Raw genomic sequence first — 23039 nt, 5'->3', positions numbered from 1 at the left:
ACAAAGCCACGCTCCCCCACAGCCACTCTCCCCTCAAAGCCATGCTTTCCCCATGACCGCTCATCCTCACAGCTGCTCCCTCCCATGACCGCACTTTCACAAAGCCGCGCTTTCCCACAGATGCTCTTCCGCACACATTCTTCCCCACAGACGCTCTTCCACAAAACCACGCTTCCGATTGCCGCTCGTACCTGCAGACGCTTTCCCCTGTGGACGCTCCCCCATATCCACACTTCCCCACAGCCGCTCTCCCCCATGACCGCTATTCCTCACAGCTGCTCTCTGCCACAGCTGCACTTCCACAAAGCCGCGCTTCCCCACAGCCGTGCTCCCTCATGGCCACTGTTCCTCATGACCACTCTTCCTCAAGACCATGATTCCCCACAGCCACTCTTCCACAAAGCCACACTTCCTCAAGGACGCTCTCCCCCACAGATGCTCTCCCCCACAGCAACATTTGCCCATAGCTGCTCTCCCCCATGACCGCTTTCCCACATTGCCATATACCCACACAGTCGCACTCCCCCACAAAGCCATGCTTTACCCATGACCGCTCTTCCTCACACGCACTCTCCCCCACGTCCGCGCTTCCCCATGACTGTACTTACTCACAGACACTCTTCCACACCCATTCTTCCCTACAGATGGCTGCCTCTGCACACGCTCTTCAACACAGCCACACTTCCCCATTGCTGCTCGTACCTGTGGACGCTCTCCCCTGCACACGCTACCCCATAGCCACACGTGCCCACAGCCGCTCTCCCTCACAGAGGTGCTCCCCATGACTGCTCTGCCTCAACTCCACGCTCCCCCACAGCCGCTCTCCCTCACAAAGCTGCACTTCCACACAGCCACACTTCCACACCCATTTGTCCCCACCACACGCTCTCCCCCACAACCACGCTTCCCCACAGCCACTCTTCCACAAACCCACACTTCCCCACCGCTGCTCATCGCCACACACACTCTTCCCCACACACTCTTCCCCACAGCCACACTTGTCCACAGCCGTGCTTCCACACCCATTCTTCCACACACACACTTCCCCACAACCCCTCTACCCTGCACATGCTCTACCCCACGACCACGCTTCCCCACGGCCACTCATACCCACAACCACACTACCCCACAGACGCTCCCACCCAGACTGTTACCCCACGGCCACTCTTCCACAAAGCCACGCTTCCCCACGGCCGCTCTTCCACACTCTTCCCCATAGCCACGTTTCCCCACAGCCATGCTTCCCCATGGACATTCTTCTCCACGGACACTCTTCCCCACGGACACTCTTCCCCACGGACACTCTCCCGCAGAGAACACGCAGTCCCCGTGGGTGCTCTGACGGAGGCACCGAACTCCTGCACCGCCAACGGGCATGACACATCACCCCCCACCCCCGCAACACGCGGGACCGTTTCACGCACTCGCCCCGCCCACCCTCACGCGGCGCCCTGTGACGCGAGGAGCGTAAACAAAGCGTTGCATGCTGGGAAGGAGGAAGCATTACGTGAGGGAAGAGGGAGCCTCCATCTTAGGCGTTCGACGCGTCCCAGCAGCGGCGGCGGGATGGCGGCTGATAGCCGGGAGGAAAAAGGTACCCGGGGGTACGGCTGGGGTGCAATAGCGAGGCTCCGGGGACGGCTTATGGCTCCGGAGGGAGGAGCCCTTCTTCTCCGAGCCGTTCCCCTTCCCCGAGGCCCGCTTGCTTGCTGTCGCTGGGCCTTCACCCTGGAGCCCTCCGTTAGGAGAGCGGAGGGACAGCGGGGACGGGAGGCTCTCTTCCAGGATGATTTTTGTAGGCTTTAGACTTGGCGTGTGGGAAAAGACCCCCCCCCCCCCGTGTGTGTGCTGGCGTGCCGTAGGTGATAGGGGCACCGTGCCATAATGCAGTGTCCCGACAGCTGAGGGCTCAGGGCAAGGTGACTTGAGCATCAGGAGAAGGAAGAAGTTAGAGGGCCAGAAGTTTCGTGTTATTGGCAGTGAGTTATTGCTGGTTATCTGCTCTCAGGAAGTGTGTGTTTTGTTTGGGGTTTTTGTTGGTTTTTTTTGGCGGGGGGGGGGCTTTTTTGCTTGTTGGTTTGTTTTTGGGGGGAGGGTGCTGGTGACTTGTTTTTTTTGCGTGTGTTGTTTTGTTTGGGGGGTTTGCTCCTTTTCTTGTCTGTGTGTTTTGGGGTTTTGTTTGTTTTTTTTTTAAAAAAAAAAAAGAATATATATATATATACACACACACTTTATTGTTTGGATATGTAGCCGTATTTTTTGCACGATTTTTTTTGCCGAGAGGCACAGTTCCCTTAGCAAGAGGTGGCTGACGTTCAGGTATTATTTTGGTGATTTTCACTCGGCTGCTTGCAGTCGGTTATGCTTTCTGAGGGCACATAAGTTTGAATTGAACGTTTCCAGGGTAATGTATTTTCACCACTCTAAAAACTGCCTGTCATCCTACGTGGAAGTTAGAGTGTTCCACACGTTGTCTATGAGGTAATATGTGTCAGCCTTCTCAAAGTAGTCCATTTAGGAGGTAAAAGCCAATTTTAGATGTAGAAGATTGCTGTTTGGTCAGTGCAGGTAGTAACTGTATTATAAAAAATGTAAAGGATCACTGTGGTGTTGTGGTGGGGCTGACATTAGTTTGGATTTCTGTGGAATACATTTCATGTTTAAATTTCTTGCAGGATAAGTGTCCATGAAATGACTTCTTCTGAGTGATGAAAGCTTCCTGTCTCTGCTATTTATTGTGAAATTAGATAATGTGGAAAATTCCGAGTAGATTTTGTTAGAACTGATGGGTAGAATTATTTCTGGAGCTTGATTCTCAACAGTATTATTGCAAGAGTAGTGGGAAAGGATGAGATGGCATTGAAACATATGTGTGCTGCCACTCTGGATGAGTATTGAAATGTTTAGTGTTGTTATCTATAAATATCTACCAATATATTGATTTATCCAGATGGGCGTCATGATATTTTTTAATCTTTTAAGTTTGTTTTTTGTTGGTTTTTGTTGTTTTTTTTTTTGTTGGTTTTTTAATTGCTGACACTGGTGAAGTAATGAGTAGCAGACAAGAAATATTTTTATGTTTCTGATTTTAACTTGCTTCTAATTTTCTGAAAGGGATTAATCTGACCGAGTAGCAAATATGCACATTTGTTTGTAACTTATTTCTACTGCAGTGTTAGGAAAAATGGCCTCTCCGAGGTACTTTGTTACTGTTAGATGAGTTCTGTTTGTTTACAACAAGAGTCCAGAAGAGTTACAGAAGAGTCCAATTGGGAGTGTTTGTAATGAAAAGGAGTCATTTGGACCTTCTCCTTTCAGTAGCGGTGAACTGTAAGAAATATGTCCTCTACTGGTTTTCTTTTTTTTTTTTTTGTGCTTTTTTGATGCTTCCTTGAGTATCTGAGACAACTTAGCTCATCAGACTGAATATTAGCAGTTCAGTGAGAGGAGTCATGTTGTGGAAGTCACTTGAGCAGTATACCCAATGCAAGTGAGGGATGTTAATATTGCCCTTTTTGTATCACCAGGCTGCTGGTGATACAGTAAGCCTGGGAATTTATTTTAAAATGCATTGGACAGATGTAACTACAGAAAGTGATGGGGAGGAACTCATCCTCTTCCTGTTTTTGTGTACTTATTTAAGGTTCCAAATTTAAATCAGGCCTGCCTAGCCCAGAAGGGATTTGTTAGAGAGCATGTGTCAGTCTCGCTTATTTCATTAAATTTTCCTTCTCATTTATTTCTGAATCAGCTGATGTGGGAATCTCAGCACTCTGGAAGGCTACTGCAGTAGCTGAATTAAATGTAGTTTACTCAAGGATGCAATTGCCTCACCAGAAAGGAAGCAAAACTAAGGTTCAATATGCATGATCTGAGATGGATGCTATGCTTAAGATTCTAATCCTAGTGCATTTTTTTTCTTTAGTGTCCAGTAACAAAACGTTGTCTTCTGAACTTGCCTTGTCCTCCAAGGGGAAGCAGAATGCAAGACAGGAAATTGCATGTTTAGCAGTTGCACAGCCATGAATCAGGCTTCTGTATCTCATCAGTAACAGCAAGAGTATTTGCTGTGGATGTATAGGTATCTACAAACACAAAGGGCTGCTCTCAAGGGAATTACAGTGCAGCTTCATGTTAGATTTAAATGCCCTCTCACTGTAACCTGGCAGCAAAGGGTTTGATCCACCTCTCTCTTCACAGATTCCTTTGAATCAGCTACATTAGTTGTGCATTCAGGAACCACTTCTGTGTTCACCTAAAGCAGAAAATGTGGAAGAAATACCAGCAGGAAAGCTAGCACACATACTGACCTTTAGATCCTGTAGTATATGTAGAGATAAAATTATAATACTAATTTTTCTGGTGTGGGTTGTGTGTTGTTTGGTTTTTTTTAATACCAAGCTGAGCTGCAAAACCTTTTTTGTGGTGCAGCTACAGATTTTGAGATAGGTTGCCAGACTCTGAAGGACTTTGCTGCCTTACCTGGATGTCCTTCAGTACAGGGGTCCTTACCTGCTACTTCATAATGTTGTACACTATGTCTTCTGTAGTTACCATCAGCTAGCTGAATCCTTTGAATTTGCTCTGCTTTCCATTTTCTAAAGACATAAAATCAGTCACAATAATATGAAACAGAAAGAGTTTTGAATTTCAGAGTCTTCCTGGAAAAAAAATGCAACGTTCCAAAGTTAATATCTTTTTCTATTATTTTTTTCTTTGCATGCTTATGCTTGGTTCACTTTTACTTTTTAAAAGTGCTTGGAATATAGTGTCTTAAAACTGTTGAATCATGCTTCTGCCAGAATCACTCTGTATCCCTTTTGGCTTCAGGCGAAGTGGAACAGAGTCAGAAACAGTGACAAATTCTAAGCTGTGTGGTCATAAATGCTTGTAGCTTCAATTTTCTGAAACTTTTGCCCTTTTGATCAAGATTAATTAATTGTAGAGGGTTTTTTCAGAGAAGATCAGAATTGGTTAGTAAGTTCATAACTGCCACTTCCCCCTTCTTCAGCTGGGTGATCTAGTTTATGTTCTTGTTAACTTGCCCTGTTGCATTTTTAGTGCTTCTAGGTGAACCACAAAACTCACTTGCCTTGCACAGCAACAACACCAAAATAACAGGCAGAGGAGTTAATGTGGGGTGAAGAACTATAATATAGTTATTTAGAATTTGGAGGAGAGAGATCCCTGCTCTTTGCTTAACACTCCAACTATCTCCCAGTCTCCTTTTTCTCAAATTGTGTACAGGCTTTTTTTGGGAAGCTTTCTTTTGTAGGTCAGCTGTCCTGCAAAGCTTGTGCGACATGAGGAGCCAAGTTGGACCTTATTCAGAGGCCCAAATGCATCCTGTGATGTGTTTTAATTCCTTTATTGCCTTTGCTTGATCCTTCCAATGGAAATTGTGGAAATAAATCAAGAAGACATCATTTTTTGCCTTGTAGCAGCTCTGTAACCCTAAAAAAATGTTCTTGTTTATAAATAACCAGTTCTGCTGAATTTTACATATCCAGACTTGTAATAGTTGTTTTTAGCTTTCTTATTTGTTTGTTTTCAGATGGTGAACTCAATGTTCTGGATGACATTTTGACTGATGCTCCTGACCAAGATGATGAGTTGTATAATCCTGACAGTGAGCAAGATAAAAGTGAGAAGAAGGGTAGGTGACTTTGGTAGTGAATGTCCTGGGGGAACGTGAATGGTAAAAACTGTCTTTCTTATTACGTTTAAAGTCTTTGAAGTAGCTGCTCTCATAACCTGATTTGAAGAGCGAGGGTTCCAAAAGTCTTTATTTCACAGACATTTGCTTTTTCTCATGTGAACAGTTAACTATGTTTCCTTTTAATTTTTAAAAGCAATTGCTGGCTGATGGGTTTATTTTCTGTTAGAAAGTAACTGTCCTTTTTGGTTTTAGAAGTGGTATGGAAATGGAGCAGGGGAATCCCCAAGTCCAGTTCCAGCTCAGTTCATTATTTGGATTTAGGCCAATCCCATAAGCATTTAATGCAGCATCCCCATTTATAAAATCCAGAAAATGCCTGCCAAAGCCTAAAACAGTGCTTTTTTAGAAGTAAAATACATGTTTTAGAACACGAGCTATTCTTACAAGCAGTTTTGCCTGTTGTTGCAAAGCCTGCCGCTGGGAAATGTTATCTGTGACTGCAAGAGGGGAGCCACTTGCATACAAAACATAGGGCAGGGTTTTTAGTTTGATAAACAGTTAACACCGAGCTCTTTTCCATTTAAGGATCAAAAAGAAGAACTGACAGGATGGAAAACGCTGAAAGCAAGAGACAGAAACCTTCTGTGCATTCTTCAAGGCAGATGATGCCAAAGCCTCCTAGCTCATCAGTTAGCAATAACAAGAGAATAGTGAGTACAAAAGGAAAAGCAGTATCAGAGTACAAGAATGAGGAGTATCAGAGGTCTGACAGAAACAAGCGTCCGGATGGTGATCGAAGGACACGCATGTCGAGTGGTTCCAGGGAACCTTACAAAGGACAAGCAGAAAAAACTTGCATGAGGAAGAGAGAGATTGACAGAAGGGCAAAGTCTTCTACACCTGATGGTTCAGAGGTATTAAATATTCTCACTGCTTTATAAGTAAAGCAATTATATGAGACTTTTATAAGGCACATTCTCTTAAGACTCTGTGTGTGCCTCTTGCCAATGTTTTATGACTGCTGATTCGCTTTTTCTTTAAACATCAGAGAATCAGGCATGATGTGGACAGAAGACCAAGCAGATCCAGCCATTCTTCTAAAGAAGAGGTGAACTCTGAGGAGTACTGTTCAGATCATGAGACTGGCAGTAGTGGTTCCTCTGAACAAGGCAATACAGAGAATGAGGAGGAAGGAATGGAAGAAGAGGAGGATGATGAAGGTGAGGAGGACGAAGAAGTGGAAGAAGATGGGGAGGAAGATGAAGAAGAGTATGAACAGGATGAGAGAGATCAGAAGGAAGGAAATGACTATGACACACGAAGTGAAGCCAGCGATTCTGATTCTGAATCTGCCTCTTTCACTGATGGGTCAGTCAGATCTGGGTCTGGTTCAGATGCTTCAGGTAGGTAACATATAAGCTGAAGTACATTGTGATTGAAAGTTTGGCTGCTTTAAAAATAACCACTTCTTAACCATGTCAAAAGTAAGCACAAGTCAGTAAGCTATTAATTATGAAATACCATAGGCAAAAAAAAATATACTGGAAGGTGACATTTCCTTATACCAAAACCTCTGAATATCAGGATATATCAGGATAGCCATACTGGCTATTCATAGTGTTCTAGATTGCTTTGACCTTCCTGTTCAGTACTTCAAAACATTGGGATTAGTATTTTTTGAGATATGAAATGGCTGAGTTTTCCATACAGCTCATTTTAAGTTGGCTTTGAGCTGTTCTGTATTCATCTAGTTGAGCAAGCATGCATGATGGTGTATTAAAACACAGTCTTCCAAGGGGAAGATAAAATAGTGGTTGGCTTCAGTGTAGGAAGCCTGAACCTAAATTTCTATTAGGGCAAACTCCGAAATCTTTAAGCAGAAAATAAAAACAAATGCTTTGCAGTTGTATATTATAACCAGTCCTAACTTTTAGATGTGAAGTGTTAATGACACAAATACTTTCAGTTTTGGATTTTGGTTGCTGGGGGGGGTTGGTTTGTTTGTTTTGTGTTGGGGTTTTTTTGTGTGTTTTTTTTTTCTTTTTATGAAAACCACATGCAATCCTGTTAAGATCCCTCTTGTGTATCTTCCTTGTCTGAAGTCTCTGTAGGTGGTCATCCTGCTTAACATAATGCCTTTTTTGGCTCAGCTCAGCTGTTTGGGATTAAAGAACAGAAAGGTGTAACCTAAAGACAAGTGGAGCTGTAATAACTGTTCTAAAAAATTCTGCAGTATAACTTAATGCTTTTAAGAGTGAAAATAATTGCCTGTGTGCCACAGTGTTTTGTTTTCATACGTCGTGTCATTTTGTTCAGTTCTGAGTGAATGAGCCTGCATCACTAATGCAGCACAGTTCGTGCTTTATATTACAAATTTGGCTGAAGGCTGGAGGGAACAGCCTAACCCACCCTTACTGTAACATCCAGGAGATAAATTCTGTCTCTAAACTTTGCACAGAATTACTAAATTTGTGGCACTTGTCTGCCTTTGTGAATGAAAAGCTTGAGTAACTTGCATTTGCTTCTTTTGGGAGTGATGTTTTTGGGGCAGCAAACACAGCCAAATGCTAACTTCACTAGTATAGGTGTTAATTTCCTATCTCAGTACTTTTTACCTCAATTTTGAAGGTTAACTTGATGGGTAAAGTAATGCTTGTATTTATTATGGGATGGTTTTTTTAGATGAGAAGAAGAAGGAGAGGAAGAGAGCCAGAGGTATCTCTCCAATTGTTTTTGACAGAAGTGGAAGTTCTGCATCAGAATCGTATGCAGGTATTCTTTCCTTTTATTGCTTGTCTTAATGTGTAATCTAAAATAAATATAACTGGCTGTAGAGATTTATGGGGTATGTAGCTTTGTATAATTTGGTATTGACTTCTGGCATGTTGTGTGTTGATACCTTTGGGGGGAGGTAGGCTTTCTTGTTACTTTAATGCTACTCTGTTGCTTAAGTGGAATTTTCACTTTTTTTTTTTTATTATTTATTTCCTTGGAAGATGATGATTCAGTGACTAGTTTTCTGAGTAGGAAATTGTCCAAATACCATTTAAAAAAAACAAACCTAAACAACCCAAAAAAGAAAACAAACGAAACAAAACACTGGTGCACATTGACTTCATTTTTTGTGTGTGTGGGTGCGCGCCAGAAAGCAGAATTTGTCATGAATGAAAATTGTATGTGACAAGGCTGTAGAAATTGTTTATTATCTCTATTAAGGCTCAATCTGAACAAATGTACTTTGGCTAAACACAGGTTCAGAAAAGAAGCATGAGAAATTATCATCTTCCGTTCGTGCTGTCCAAAAAGGTATCATTTAAATTTGAATTTTTAATGCATGCCCCCTAGCAAACCATTGTCTCTGTTCACTAAATTACCTGCAAGTAGTAATGTTCCGATATAAATCACTTTGAGCACACAATTTCTCGGAGCATAACAAGTGAACCTTGAGCTACTTTTGCATGTGTTGAAAGCAATGTGCAGAAAGTTCAGTCACATTGCTCCTTGCAGAGTCAGCAGAGCAAAAAAATAAAGTGCTTGCATCTGAAAAGAGGAACATTTCAGCCTTTTCTGTTGGACAGCTCATGCTTATATAAATGTTATCCAGTATTTATCTGAAGATTCTTAAGCAAGGAAATAAATCCTGTATATCGGAACATCACTGAATCATGCTGATTTTATTTGATTTTTTTCTTTACCTGAATATAAGTTTTAGTTTTGATTTGGTTTCCTTTGGCATTTTGTGCTCTACAGCTTAGACTTCAGGTTGCAATGCACAGATGTAGCAACTGGGTGGGTTACAGTGTATTTTGAAGCAAATAAGTATCTAGTCTCAAAGCAACATTATTTACACTGTAAATATTTACAGTTCGGCTGATTTGACAATTTGTTTTTTCAGACCAAACAAGTAAACTTAAATACATTCTTCAAGATGCAAGATTCTTTCTCATCAAGAGTAACAACCACGAAAATGTATCACTTGCTAAAGCAAAGGTATGTGGAATTTTCTTCAAACTGGTTGCAAACACTCCTACCATAATAGAGGAAAGCACATAGATGCATTCTTCTCTTTCCCACTCAGATCTTGATAGAGGTAAGGATGAGTCCTGTCCTGGATTCTTTGGGGGTAGCTATAATGCTTCTACTCTAACCTAGAAAAATATTTATACCACCAGTCATTTATTTTTATAAGAGTAGGGTTAAAAAGGGGCCTCGGAGTCTGTTTAATAATGTCCTAAGCCAGCCTTCATTGGAAATGCTGCAATAGTATTTTCTCCCTTTCTTCATCCTGTGTTCAGGTTGCTGTACTGTGAAGACATTCAGAAGATTGTTTTGCCTTTCATCTAAAGCTATAAAAGTAATTTCTTTTTCAGTTAATTCAGGGATCTGAAACCATATTGCAGAAATGTGTGCCTGGCAGTGCTGGTACTAAGGGAGTTCTTGGGAGGGAATCCAGTGCATTGGATTTGAGCTGCTGAGGAATGAATGTTACTAGGCCACACTATGGGTTTTGGTTTTGCATGTGTTATTTGGAACAGCTTGTAGAGAAAATAGCTACTTTGGTGTTACACAGAATACATGATGCTGTTAATGGAGATTTTCTAAAATAAATTAGCATTAAAACGATTGATTTAATCTTAAAGTTCCTGGACAAGTTTGATCCCAGCTTGGGATCATTGTGCAGAAAACACCATTCTCACTGGTGTTTGCTTTAAGCCTTTAGAGGAGCATATCCTATCTCTGCCTTCTCCACACTTGGAGCTGCAACAGTATTCCAGAGTGTAAAGTTCTTGGAGTGGATGCCTTGTCACTCAGTCTGTAGACATCAGTGCTTTACCATTGCATGACATGAAGCTGGCTTTTATGGTGCCCAGTGTAGTAAGTTATTTACAGAAGTGCTTCACAAGCAGCCTAATGCAACATGAATTTGACTGGAAGTTGGTAAAACCAAAAAATAGTTCTCTGACTCTCATGAATTGTCAGTCAAGCAAGCACTAATCTGAGCATAGAGTAGGACGTGAGAACATTTCTTCCCCTTCCTTTTTTATTGAAGATCATTTCTTCTGGTAGATTCTAGATCATATTCTGAAGCTGAAGTTTGATGATACTAAACTAGAATAAGCTTCTCTGAGTTTGCCCAGAGAAAAGATTGAGCAGTTGATCTCACTGAAAATTGGCACAGCAGGCTCATGTTTATAGCTCAGCTCAGTTGATACCTTAAAACATTTTGGGTTTTTTTTGTGCATGGCTACACAGTAGCTGGTGAAAGGGAAAAGGTAAGAATTAGAAGGTGAAGGTGTGGGAGGCTGAACAGTTTTGTTGTCTTAGCAATTCAAAATGTTGTTCTGGAGTTTTGTCATCTTTCTGACCTTTCAGTGAGAGTTTCAGTGTCTGCAAGCTATCCCAAACAAATCTGTCATACTAAGAAAATTACTGAAGTCTGCATTCTCATCTTGCAGTGTATATGTTGCTCTTCTGTTACAACTTGTGTGTATTATAAAAATACATGACCCCAAAGTCATTTAGAGCTTACATTAAAAATACTAAGGGCAAAGATTTTCATACTTCTATCCATCATTAGAATTACAAATTAAACCTTGCAGGTTGTCTAAATTTATCTACAGTGTTCAAAAAAGATTTAAAAGCCAGTATTTCAGTTTTACTGTGGGACAGGCTAAAAATATTTTCTGAAGGAATAGAACTTGGCAATATCTTTGTTATCTTGTATCAGAGTACTAGTTTGGTCTTGTTTTCTTTATCTCCACTCTATGCTTCTCTTAGTTAATCACTTGAGATGAACTCTTACATTTTGGTGGTGGGATGGGGTTGGGTTTGTTTTGTTTTAGGGAGTATGGTCAACACTTCCAGTGAATGAAAAGAAGCTCAATGCTGCGTTTAGATCAGCAAGGAGTGTTATTTTGATATTTTCTGTAAGAGAGAGTGGCAAATTCCAAGGTAAGGGAAAGTGAGCTATTACCAAGGTAAGTGAAAGTGAGTTTTACCTGCAATAGGTTTTCTGTTGTGTCTTTGTTACAATTCATGTGGAATTCTTTAGGATTTGCAAGGCTGTCTTCAGAATCCCATCATGGAGGATCACCTATACACTGGGTGCTACCTGCAGGAATGAATGCGAAAATGTTGGGAGGTGTCTTTAAAATTGACTGGATTTGCAGGTAAATGATTGTTCATGTAGGTTGCTGTTTATTAATGAGGCATTATAATACCATTTCTGTGTGTTACTGACAACATTCTTTTGAAAATTGGATTCAACCAGAGATCTGTCCTCTAATGTCCCCAGACCATGCCTCCATGTTACTGAGTGTGGGACTCAGGTCTGTACCTGACATGCACTGTAGAAAGCATTTTTTTTAATGTTGACAGAAATTTAGAGATTTTAAGCACTTTATTGTGTTCTTTCAGTGGTGTCTTGCACTGAAACCAGAAAACTGTATTCTGAAGTCTTTCAGTAAAAGCAACTTTTTTTCAGTAAAAGGGAAGAAAATCATCTAAAGAAATACTGCTCTTTGTCTGACATCTTGGTATGTTATTTGACTAAACAAAATGCTACTGCTCTAAAATATCATATGAAACAGTACAGATAATTTTGCATAATGTAGGGGTCATGGATTTAACTGAGTATGTCTTACAGAAAAGATTTTAAACCTCTCTTAACAAAAAGAGCTGTATCATTCCATTGAGATACACTGCATGGTTGTACATGCAATTTGGGCTGCTGGAAAGACTAATACAGGGAAGATGAGACTTGAATTTAGAGAAAAATTTCTGTCATAAAGATCATCTGGAATTTCTGAGTGCCACCTCTAGCTCAGAGAGGTTTTAGCTTCATAAGATGCTCAAGCATTTGTTTCAGTAGGTACCATGATTTGCAACTTCACGTAGAGACTGGTCACTGTATTTCAATAGTGAGATAATAAGCAAGCACAATCTCAGTGTTGTATGAAGACCTAAAAAAATATCTGTAATAAGATAGGCTGTCATAGTATGGATTATACTGGTTAATATGGAATAAATGGAAGCAGAATCTTCAATTATTAATACTTAATAGGTAACACATTCATTTGGAGACCTAGCAGTGCAAGGCATAACAAGATTGTTTTGTATATAGTGTCCTGATGTATGCATTTGCAATGTGTTTTAAAAGAAAACAAAGGCAAAAACTATAAATAATGCCACTTGCATATTTAGGCGTGAATTGCCGTTCACTAAGTCTGCTCACCTGACCAATCCTTGGAATGAACATAAGCCAGTAAAGATTGGACGTGATGGACAGGTTTGTTAATTTTTATTTTTCCTATAATCCACATCTTCTAGTGGTTGCTTTCAAGCTTGTATGTACGTAAGATTTGGGATATTTTTAGAGCAGTTGTTACTTACAGTAGAGTACTGTGACAAAGGCATTTTGTTTATTTCTAATGTTGCTGCAGAAGAAAACGTTAAGAAGTACAGTGCTAACTCTGTTTTCATCCTTGGTATGAATAATGATGCTTTGTGATATTTTGAATTTGAAATGTAATATGCCTTGCATTGTATGGTATGCAAACCTATATAGCATCAGATTTTAAGATCAAGTTCTGGTGTTTCCAGCTGGGTTCTTTGTTGCATTTTTTTAGCATAATGTATTTCTTAGGGCCTAGACTTTATCATTATAAAATATTTGCTAAGTAGATTTTAAGTGGGTTGGCTCTTTGTCTGGTACATACCAGAATGCAGCTGTGTTGCTGCTATCATCATGTAACCCAACCCTCACTAAAATAATGTGTTCTGCTCTCTTAAGGCAAGATGGGAGTTGCATGATCACCTTGCTGTGTGGAAAATTGAGTCTGTGTTATTTTGCCTATAGACACATTCATGTTGTTGGGTAGCTGAAGTAAAACAATATTTTTGACCTTTTTAATTTAGTGTGAACTTAACTGAAATCCTTTAATTATTTTTTAACTTTGTTTCTGTTAAATGGTCAAGGAAATAGGGGTTTTCTAATGTTTTGTCCACTTCATTGTAGAGTTGCAATTCAGATGTGGCTTTCATCTTTTTTTCATAAAACTGCTGTACTCTTAGGTACTGGACAAGCATCATCTGATGCTTGTTCTCCCTGCTTTTCAAGTTGTATTATTTTCTGAAGTGGTTGTCATTTATCCATTTACATTTTATGTAACTCTGGATCTCTCTTCTGAGGATACGTACACCAAGTTTCTTACCTTCCTTTGGGAAGGCATTCCACAAGACTTTTAGTCACCAGGTCGAAGAAGCACTTTTTTGATTGTTTTGCACCTGGCTTCTGTTAGCTTCATTTGATGGCCCCAAGTTCTTGCACCAAAAGAGGAAGTCAAAAAGTTGATATCTGTCCCTCCCTCCTCCAGTGTGTGGTGCCAGGTACTCCCATTGTACCTGTCTTGTCCCCTATGCCCCACGTATTCCTATTTTATTGTAGGCTGGAGAGACCTGATCTGCTCACGTAGGAATTGATGCACTCAGTAGTCACCCTTGGTGCCCTGCTTTTCTACTGTCTCCCTTTTTTTTTTGTTTGGTTTTTTTTTTTTTGAGATGCAGATGTCAGAACTGCACCCAGTATTTAAAGTATGGGTGGAACTTGGACTTCCAGTCTGGTTTAATTACTTTCTTATTTTCTGTTCCTTTCCTAATGATCCTGAGCACATGGTTTGCTTGTTTTAGGCATTGACCTGATGTTTTCATGGACCTGCCAATCATACAGTGAAGAACTCACTTTTGAGGCCATGGCTTTGTATATGAAGCTGGAATGGATTTTTCCCTACATGTGTCACTTTTCTCTCTGTAATAGGTGATCATTTTCTTTGTGGTGAAAAAACAGTCCCCTGATTTTGTAGCAAAACAGTGATGTGGCCTGTGGGAAGATATGGTTGCCCCAAGTGTTGGACTGTTTAATGAAAATTCTAAGTAGTGCCTAAAGAGTGAAAGGTAACACAAGTGATTTTGCTGCCTCTAGTGATGCTGAAGCCTCTTCAAAGTCTTGTGGGTTTTTTGTTTTTTGTTTTTTTGTTTTTTTTTTTAACCGTATGATGTCACTGTATTTGGGGAGAGTTTCATTTTTTCAGTTTATATAAACTACTCCTGAACTTCTAACTAATTCTAGGAAATTGAGCCGGAATGCGGAACCCAACTTTGTCTTCTCTTCCCTCCCGATGAAAGTATTGACTTGTATCAAGTCATTCATAAAATGAGGCACAAGAGAAGAATGCACTCACAACCCCGATCAAGAGGACGCCCATCCCGTCGAGACCCAGTCCGGGACGTGGGAAGGTTAGAAACGTTCTTTGGACTGATAATAGGCACATGTGTCAGAATAACCTGATGGAGGAATGTGATTCGTCAGAGCTTTCCCTGCGATAAAGAAGAGAGAGAAAATCCTCAAATCAAGCTGCATGGACAAGTTTGTGGCTTCATTGAGGATTTCGCATGGTTCCCCGGTCTGTCATTTTTTTTCAAGAGGAAAATGGGGGATCTTTGCTTTTTGCAGAAAAAAAAAAAAAAAAAAAAGCTCTTAAAAGTGCTGTCTAGTTTAAACTAGACGCCTATTGAGATAATGCAACATGTTAATGCTAGCTGTAGGTATGCTTGGCTTGATAACAAGGAGGCTAGATGGAGAGAAGGAAATATTTACATGCCAAAAATGTGTTAATATTTTGTAAAAGCCTTTTCTTTCAGGTGTGTCTCTGGATAAGCCTTATCAAATATGGGACTTTTATAAGGATCACTTAGAATTTTGCAGAAGATGCCGCCTCATTTTGAGGATAAAATATTTTAAGTTATTTTGATATTCAAGAGGAGCATTATTGGGACTGTTTCAAATTGTGTCACCGTGATGTGTTAACCCCATTGCCAAATATTCTCTAACATGTAACCACTGAATTCACACATCTTGCTGAGCTACTGAAAACAGTAGGTTCTTTCCAAAAGGGATCGAGTGGCCCCTGGAGACCCGGCAACAAACCAAAAAGAATGGCTGTTGCTGTGTCTGTATATACAACCTTTCCAGATGCTGGCAGTACCTGTGGACTTAAAAGTATTTTTAGAGGATCGACATGGTTATTGATCACTGCTATATGAACTTAACATCATTTTCCAGAAAAAAAGGGGTATAACTTGTTACAGAATTGGAGAAGTCTTTGCAAAGAACTGATATTAGCACTTCTGCCAAACACCTTTTGCCCGTGTAGCCACTTTGCATACAGACTGATGTATGGTTTGGGCTGAAACCTTGATTAAGTTTCCTCTTTGTGGAAACATCCTCTGGTAGGTACAGATACCCAACAAGAGCCCCCATTTCCTTGAGCCTAAAAAAAGGACACTGTAACGAGTAGGTAGGAGGAAACCTGGCAGCACCCCCCTATTTTTGGCTTTAAAGGACTGAGCACCAAGATGGCTTTTGAAGTTAAGCTAAGAGGTTTCCAGTGCAATAAAGTATATACAAGTGAAGGTTTTGCAATGGACTGCAAACTATACATATAACACCACCACACCTTCTCAAGCCTGCCAGGGCCTCCATTTATAAATGTGGCTTACAGCTTAAAGTCAGTAGTTGGACTACTATATGAACTGTTTCTATCATATTTTATACCGGTCGTAAATGCACTATCAAAACTACAAGAAAGCGGTATGTTTATTCTTTACACCAGCTTTTATTTTCCTTGATCTGATTTTGCTGTAGATGCAACTGCTTTGTTTTTTTGGGCTTTTTGCTCATCGTAAAGAATCTGCTTTTATCTTAAAAAGATGAGTAACTGGGGATGATGGGGTTTAAAAACTGAAGTTGGGAAGGGGGAGGAGAAATTACTCTATAAAACTAAAAGCTACGTGAGCTTGTTACTTGGTGGAGAAAATTGCACAGTAATTAAGTGATTTAAGAAAGTGTTAATTTTTTGTCTTAAGGAATTTTATTGCTCGGGTCTGGGGGTGGAGGGCATGGAATGGGTTTGTAGCTGGTTTGTGTTTAGAAACACTGTTGTGTTAGCTTTGGAGCGTCCCATTAATATTTATGTACCTTGTTGGAGCAAGATTAGCAGCCAGTTTTCAGTTCTTTATTAAACCATGACAGCAACTGGAATGTAACATCTGTAATCAAGCTCCCTCTCTGAGAGCAAAGTTCTTAAAGGTGACATACCTTCAGTAAAAGAGCTGTTTGTATAGAAAGGAGCCCAAATTATTTTAATTATTATAAAGCTTTAAGCTTTCTGTAAAAGGCACCAATGCATTGCTGGTAAATTGCTTAGAAAAGAAATAGTTATAAATACTATAATCAGCCCACTCAGTTAGAAGAGCTGCAGTGTAAAAAGCAATTTGACAAAGCATGCACAGTTTTATTTATAACTATTATGGAAATAAACTGTTTATAGAATTTTTTACCCCATAGCTATCAAATACAGCAATGTCTGTGCCTTCTGACTGTCATAATATATTTTGCCATCTATTTTCACTGTATTTAGTTCTGTAAATTCTTTTGTTATCCAGTAGGTTGTTTCAAAATGTAATGTGGAAAGTGTAATGTTAAAGCCTAAGTCTGACAAACTTGTTACCTTTTGTGTGGTACAAAGAGGTACAGTTGGATGGAGTTCCTTCCTTAACTACCAAAGCTCCTTAGCCAAAGGTAACAGTGGAGCATATTTACTCAGACTGCTGTTCCTTATTATTTGAGTTCCAATTTTAAGCTGTAGTACGTGTTGAAGCAGATGGAATTCACAATGATTAAATTCATATCCTGGGCAGCTCAGGCTGTTCCTGTGAGGTATTCTGCTGTGACAAATGCTCCAAGCAACCTTGTTTAATCTTTGATATCTAATTTGTGTAGGCGTCGACCAGAAGATTATGATATTCATAACAGCAGAAAGAAACCAAGGATTGACTATCCTCCTGAGTTTCACCAAAGACCAGGTTAATATCTTACTATGAAGATTTGTGTGCACCAGTTCACAAGTGTTTTCTGTTTTAGTGTATGCTCATTATTTCAAAAGTAAAACAGTGTTATGACTGGAATATAAAAATGAGACTTGTCCCAACTGCTGCCTGCTGGTTTAACCCACCTCACTCAGAATTCAATCAGTGTTTCACTGCTGAGAGGGAGAGAGAGCAGAGTTAATGTAGGCTGAGCCTTCTTTTTTAAGAGCTTCAGAACTGCAAACATTTTTGTGAGAGATCTTCCCAAGCACTTTGTTAATAGAGGCACAAGAATTCCTTTGACCTACTTGTCAGTGCACTGCTCGTCAAAGGAAAATGTTTATCAGAAATTTCCAACTGGAATAGTCAGCTGAGATGGCCTAACTAGCAGCACATATGTAGACATGATGGTAGATATTTGGTTATGTTTTCAGAAAATTTTTTTACTAGCTTGACCTGAGAAAGGGAGAGGAGAAGGTTCACTGCATTTCACCAGAGAGTCTAATGATGAATTTGAGAAATTAATTTTGTTGTTCGCCAGAAATCAGTGTATGCAACAACAACACAGTTAATATTGCAGATTATTTTTCTTCAGGATGCAATTATTAAGAAATTTTCACTTCTAATCTACAGAATCTTGCTTCACTGCTATTAGGAATACATATTCCATTATTTCAGTAGTAGATTTCTAGGTCTTAAGAACCTGTCTTTGTCTGTGCATCTTGACTGCAAAGTCTGTGCTCTTTGATGTGAAAGAAGTGTTGTTGCTGCTCCCTGGCTTTCCAAGACTATTGTTTAGAATACAGACTAAAAATTTTTAAAATAATGAAGCTCAGAAGTGTTAATTTAATGTAATTTAAATTTAATCTGTAAAATTTCTTTGCTTTGTGGGGCCTTTCCAGATATTTTTTAGGTTGTTTTTAATTTTTTGTGTAACATTATATGCAAAACCTAGTAGGAAAATGTCCTTAAAGAGTTGTCAGCAGAATCTGTTAATCTGGACAACACACTGTTAATAAGTAACAACAACCTTGTCCTGACTGCCAAGGGACAGTAGTACCTTTGAAATCTGTGGGCATTCCCAATTTGTTTGAGTAAAATTGAAGTCTTCATTTACACAGATACCCCCTTGCATATTTGTTTGCCCTGTGTGCAGGTTTCTGTTGATGTATCTGTATCTCTTTTTTCTTAGTACTTTATACTGTTTTTCTGTACAGTCTACAAGAAGTTGTACATTTTTAGAGTTGTTTTGAATGGGAGGGTAGTGGCAGGCAGACAGAACTTCAGAGCTGGTACAGAATGAAGGGACAGTTTCTAATCAGTATGTTTTTTAGAACTGTTAACTTGAGATGGTAACTTTGAATTAATACTGCTTGATGTTTGAACAGGGTATATAAAGGATCCCAGATATCCCGAAGTAGACAGGTAAGGTGTGTTCATGTTATTAATTTTATGCCCTGGTAACATGCCTATATGGATAAATTGGATTTAGTTCTACAAATTTTTATTCCCAACAGACGATTTTCAGGAGTTCGACGAGATGTATTTTTAAATGGGGTAAGTTGATGCATGCAGACTTTTGGGGAGCTTTTTATATTCAGCTTTCTGCACTGCCAGAGAACACTCATCACAAATGTTAATATTGCTGTCTTTCATTTTAGTCCTACAATGACTATGTGAGGGAATTCCACAACATGGGACCACCACCACCATGGCAAGGAATGGTTTGTGTCTTCTTGAATTCAATTTTTCTCTCTAGAATATGGCTTTTTATATTCCCCTGTAGAGGAGCCTAGTATATGTGATAGAAGCTCAACTCTTCCCTTGTCCTAAAATGTATCTCTGCTGTAACTGTGTAAAACTTAAGGGGAAAAAAATTATTAGTATCAACTATTTTGTAATTTTCTTAGCTCTTGGCAGTAGTCCAGCATTCTAGTAAGCACTACAGCAGCAGGAATCTGGCTTGTTTTCAGCCCACAGGAAACTAAAAGCTCAGAAGAAATAAACATTAGAATCCTCCTTTAGGTTACACAAGAGGGTGTGATGAAATTTTTGTTTTCCACTAAATGTTCATAGTAATTGGCTTTCTCTCAAATAGTGAATGCATCAAAGAGATGGACTTGCTGGAGTGGCTCATTGAATAGGCTGGCATGTTCTGGTGTTGCACAGTGGCTTCATTAGGGCCAGTGAGGCATGCAGGGAAGTAGCAGAATATACTGCATACTGTTAAAAATCAGTCTTCTGCTGTATTGCAGAAATACCTCCACAAAAATGCACATTTTTCCCAGTCAAATGAATGTGTCTATGAGCACATGTATCTACAGCTATGTACATGGAAATTAACTGATAGTTCATTTTTACAGCTGTGGTTTTGCTATCATGTCAGGATAAATAGTAATTATAACAAGTAATCTGTAGTATTTAATAGTTCTTGCCCTGAGGGACCTGATTCTGGTTAACTGTGGTGAGTCTTTTGGCTCCCACGTGTACTGTGAATGAGCAAAATGCAGCACCAGATGTAGAGGTGCTACTATGGTATCTCATTTTTCTTCACAGAAACACAGCTCTGTTTTTTTTTGTAACTGAAGGAAGTGAGCAAATTTGTCAGACAAGGAGGAAAGTTTTTTCAAACACAGCTAAGCCTCCAGAAAGTCCTGTTCTTGTATTTGCTTCCCCAGTCAGTATGCTGTCCAAGTAGTTACCCTAAAATCCAGCAATTCCACCATTTCCTTTGTGATAAAAAGTGCAAGCACAGATGCTTCGGTGATATGGGAAAGAAAGACCTTGCAGATTGAAGAAGTGAAAGAAAACCTCTAAGAGAGGTCTTGTTTTTAAAAAAGAATTATCTGCTAGCCTTTTATCTTGCAGACTGTTCATGTAAAAATAGGAGTATATTCCTAAGGAATGACACTGTAAATACTTGGTTTTGTGTCTTTGACTTTCTTGTAGCCACCTTACCCAGGTATGGAACAGCCACCACACCACCCTTACTATCAGCACCATGCACCTCCACCTCAAGCTCACCCTCCATACTCAGGACATCATCCTGTACCACACGAAGCAAGATACAGAGACAAACGAGTAGTAAGTGTCCACAGAGACAGAGGGGAACGTGAGCCTGTGGGCCAGAGCAGGAATTTGAGGAGCAGATGTAGTCTAACCTGAGATGTGTTGATTGATAAAGTGGATTTCTAAGACCTGTATTAAGTTTTCCTTGGAAAGATCAGTTATTTTTATTAACTGGAGACTTCCAGCATCTTTAAAAAGCCTCCCTCTTCCAGGTGATGGAGAAGAGCAAAAGTGTAAGAACAAAAAGCGAGATGTGTGCTTCCATCTCTCTAGCACTGAAACTTTTTGTGGTGACATTGCTCCTGCACAGCAAACCACTTTATCAGCAGGCAAGCTTGTGGTTTTTAACTTTTTACAGACACATCAAAAATCAGGACAGATCATTAAGGAATTTGCTAGCTGGCTTTGGCTTTGCTTAGCTTTCAGGTCTCTTGCTGGGATGCATTTGAACTCCAGCACGGTGGAAGCACTGGTGCTGTCCTGAAGATGAAAATTTGTTCTTAACGGATGCCGGGCAAACTATTTATTATTATTTTTTTTTAATGGTGGGCTTTTTCAAGAATTTGAGCTAATTTTATGGGGAAGAAGGGAGGGGATTTTAATCTGGGAAAGAGACTAAACAGAGGTGTCCTTCCATCCCAGCACGACTACGACATGAGAGTAGACGACTTCCTGCGCCGCACGCAAGCGGTCGTCAGCGGGCGGAGAAGCAGACCCCGGGAGAGGGACCGGGAGCGGGAACGGGACCGTCCCAGGGACACCAGAAGAGACAGAGAACGTGACAGAGGCCGTGACAGGGAGAGGGAGAGAGAGAGGATTTGTGACAGGGAAAGAGACAGAGGTGAAAGAGGCAGGTACCGGAGATAATCTGTCTGGAAGCAGTGCTCACTTGAAACAAAGCTTGGTTTTTTTTTTTTGTTTTGTTTTGTTTTGGTTTTTTTGTGTGTGTGTTTACAAGTAGTACGTTTTATTTTCAGCTGTCTACTTAAAAGTTTATTGTGTAGAAGGATTTATAATGACCCCTCTCTATTCCAAGCATGCAGTGGGACTGTGAACTGGAAAAACTCAAATCAGCCAAAAACAAAATAAGCAAAGCTGACACTCAACTTCATGTTTCTATTGGAGCAGGATGGGAAACATCTAAGAATGTAGATACTGGTTAACTCTCAGTAAGTGTTCATCTACTTAGTGTCTTCATTCTAGGTTTTTGAATACTGATGGATAACTGCCTTTTTTTTTTTTTTTTTTTTTGCTTTGATGTTTTATTCCTGTAGTTTCACATGGTTCAGTGGGAGAATGCTGCTATCAAGTACGCAGATATTGAAGTATGACTTTTTTTGACTGTAAGGCAGTGTTGTAGCAGCCTTTTCTTTTTTTGTTTTTCCTCCCTCCCTGTTTTTTAACCCTATCTGTAAAGTCAAGTGTTTTTTCAGTCTTCAGTAATGAAAGCAATATTAAGAAGACACTAATATCTTAATAGATATTAAGATATCTAATTTTTCACCTTTTTAAAAAATCTTCCCATTGTTCAGTAACATTTTGGTCAATTCTCTTGTCGAGTCTCCTCCCAAATTGTACACATTGCTTGGAATGTTCACAGCCTGTGTGTGTGGAACCAGAAGATATTGCTGTATTCTACATTGCTACTTTTTTTTTATATAAAAATAAATTGGTAACTATTGAAAAGATAAGTTCAGATGGAGTTTCTTGGTCTCCTAAGCTTGATAGGTTCTGGCAGTTCTTGGAAAGCATTTGTGTTCAGTAGTTTAAAGTTTCTTGTGATAGGTGAAATTTAGGAATTTAGGACAGGGCTACTGAAATAAAAGGTAATGGCTTTTCTGTTTCTACTATGAGGTTGTCAGCTTTTAGCTCTTGTAGCTAATCAGAGTTATTAAGGCCCTACATGTTCAACTTAATCAAATGATTTTTTTTATTTATTGAGAGGCTGTCCTGCCACACCTGTCTCCCAGGAGTCCTGCAAGATCCAGACTCTCCCCATTTATTTGTAGTGATTACTGCATCACTTACTATTTCTCATAAAGAGGAAGTGCTCTAATATAAATGCCAATGGTAAAACTGAAAAAAGGAAAGTAAAATCTGTAGGGGAAGTTGTTCAGTTTCTCCAGCAGTTTACAAGTTCTTCAAACTTGTGAGTAGCACTGCCTGGATGGACTTTGTCATGCCCTTCCTTCAGTGACTCCTCATGTGACAAAGCTGGAATGGATCATGTGCTTTAAAGACCTTCAACTCCACACTGCTGAGAGCTGAAGCTGTTGGTATAAAATGCAGTATAGGATTGACCACAGTGTGGCAGTTGTGGGGACGTGGGGGTTTTTTTTAGATCTGACAGTAATTTGGGTTCTGTGTATTTTAGTCTACACAGCTA

At 39.9% G+C, this 23039-nt stretch overlaps 1 protein-coding gene across 2 annotated transcripts; it reads left to right on the top strand.

Moving 5' to 3' along the window:
- Window positions 1–1446: 1446 nt before the first annotated feature.
- Window positions 1447–22344, top strand: YTHDC1 (YTH N6-methyladenosine RNA binding protein C1). Of its 2 annotated transcripts, XM_071742738.1 has the most exons (17): window positions 1447–1594; window positions 5555–5656; window positions 6245–6573; window positions 6708–7062; window positions 8342–8431; window positions 8912–8965; window positions 9555–9649; window positions 11503–11611; window positions 11712–11829; window positions 12863–12947; window positions 14787–14953; window positions 17499–17581; window positions 18973–19009; window positions 19102–19141; window positions 19246–19308; window positions 20534–20668; window positions 21296–22344. In XM_071742738.1, exons 1-17 carry the CDS (start codon window positions 1567–1569, stop codon window positions 21518–21520), a joined length of 2115 nt encoding a protein of 704 aa, XP_071598839.1. In that variant the 5' UTR covers window positions 1447–1566; the 3' UTR covers window positions 21521–22344. The 2 variants fall into 2 exon arrangements, with proteins under 2 accessions (XP_071598839.1, XP_071598840.1); XM_071742739.1 differs by lacking the exon at window positions 8912–8965 and having other exon boundaries at window positions 1448–1594.
- The last annotated feature ends 695 nt before the right edge of the window (window positions 22345–23039 follow it).

The sequence above is a fragment of the Heliangelus exortis genome, chromosome 4 (genome assembly GCF_036169615.1).
Source record: "Heliangelus exortis chromosome 4, bHelExo1.hap1, whole genome shotgun sequence".
Taxonomy (NCBI): domain Eukaryota; kingdom Metazoa; phylum Chordata; class Aves; order Apodiformes; family Trochilidae; genus Heliangelus; species Heliangelus exortis.
This window is presented reverse-complemented; position numbering and strand designations above follow the sequence as displayed.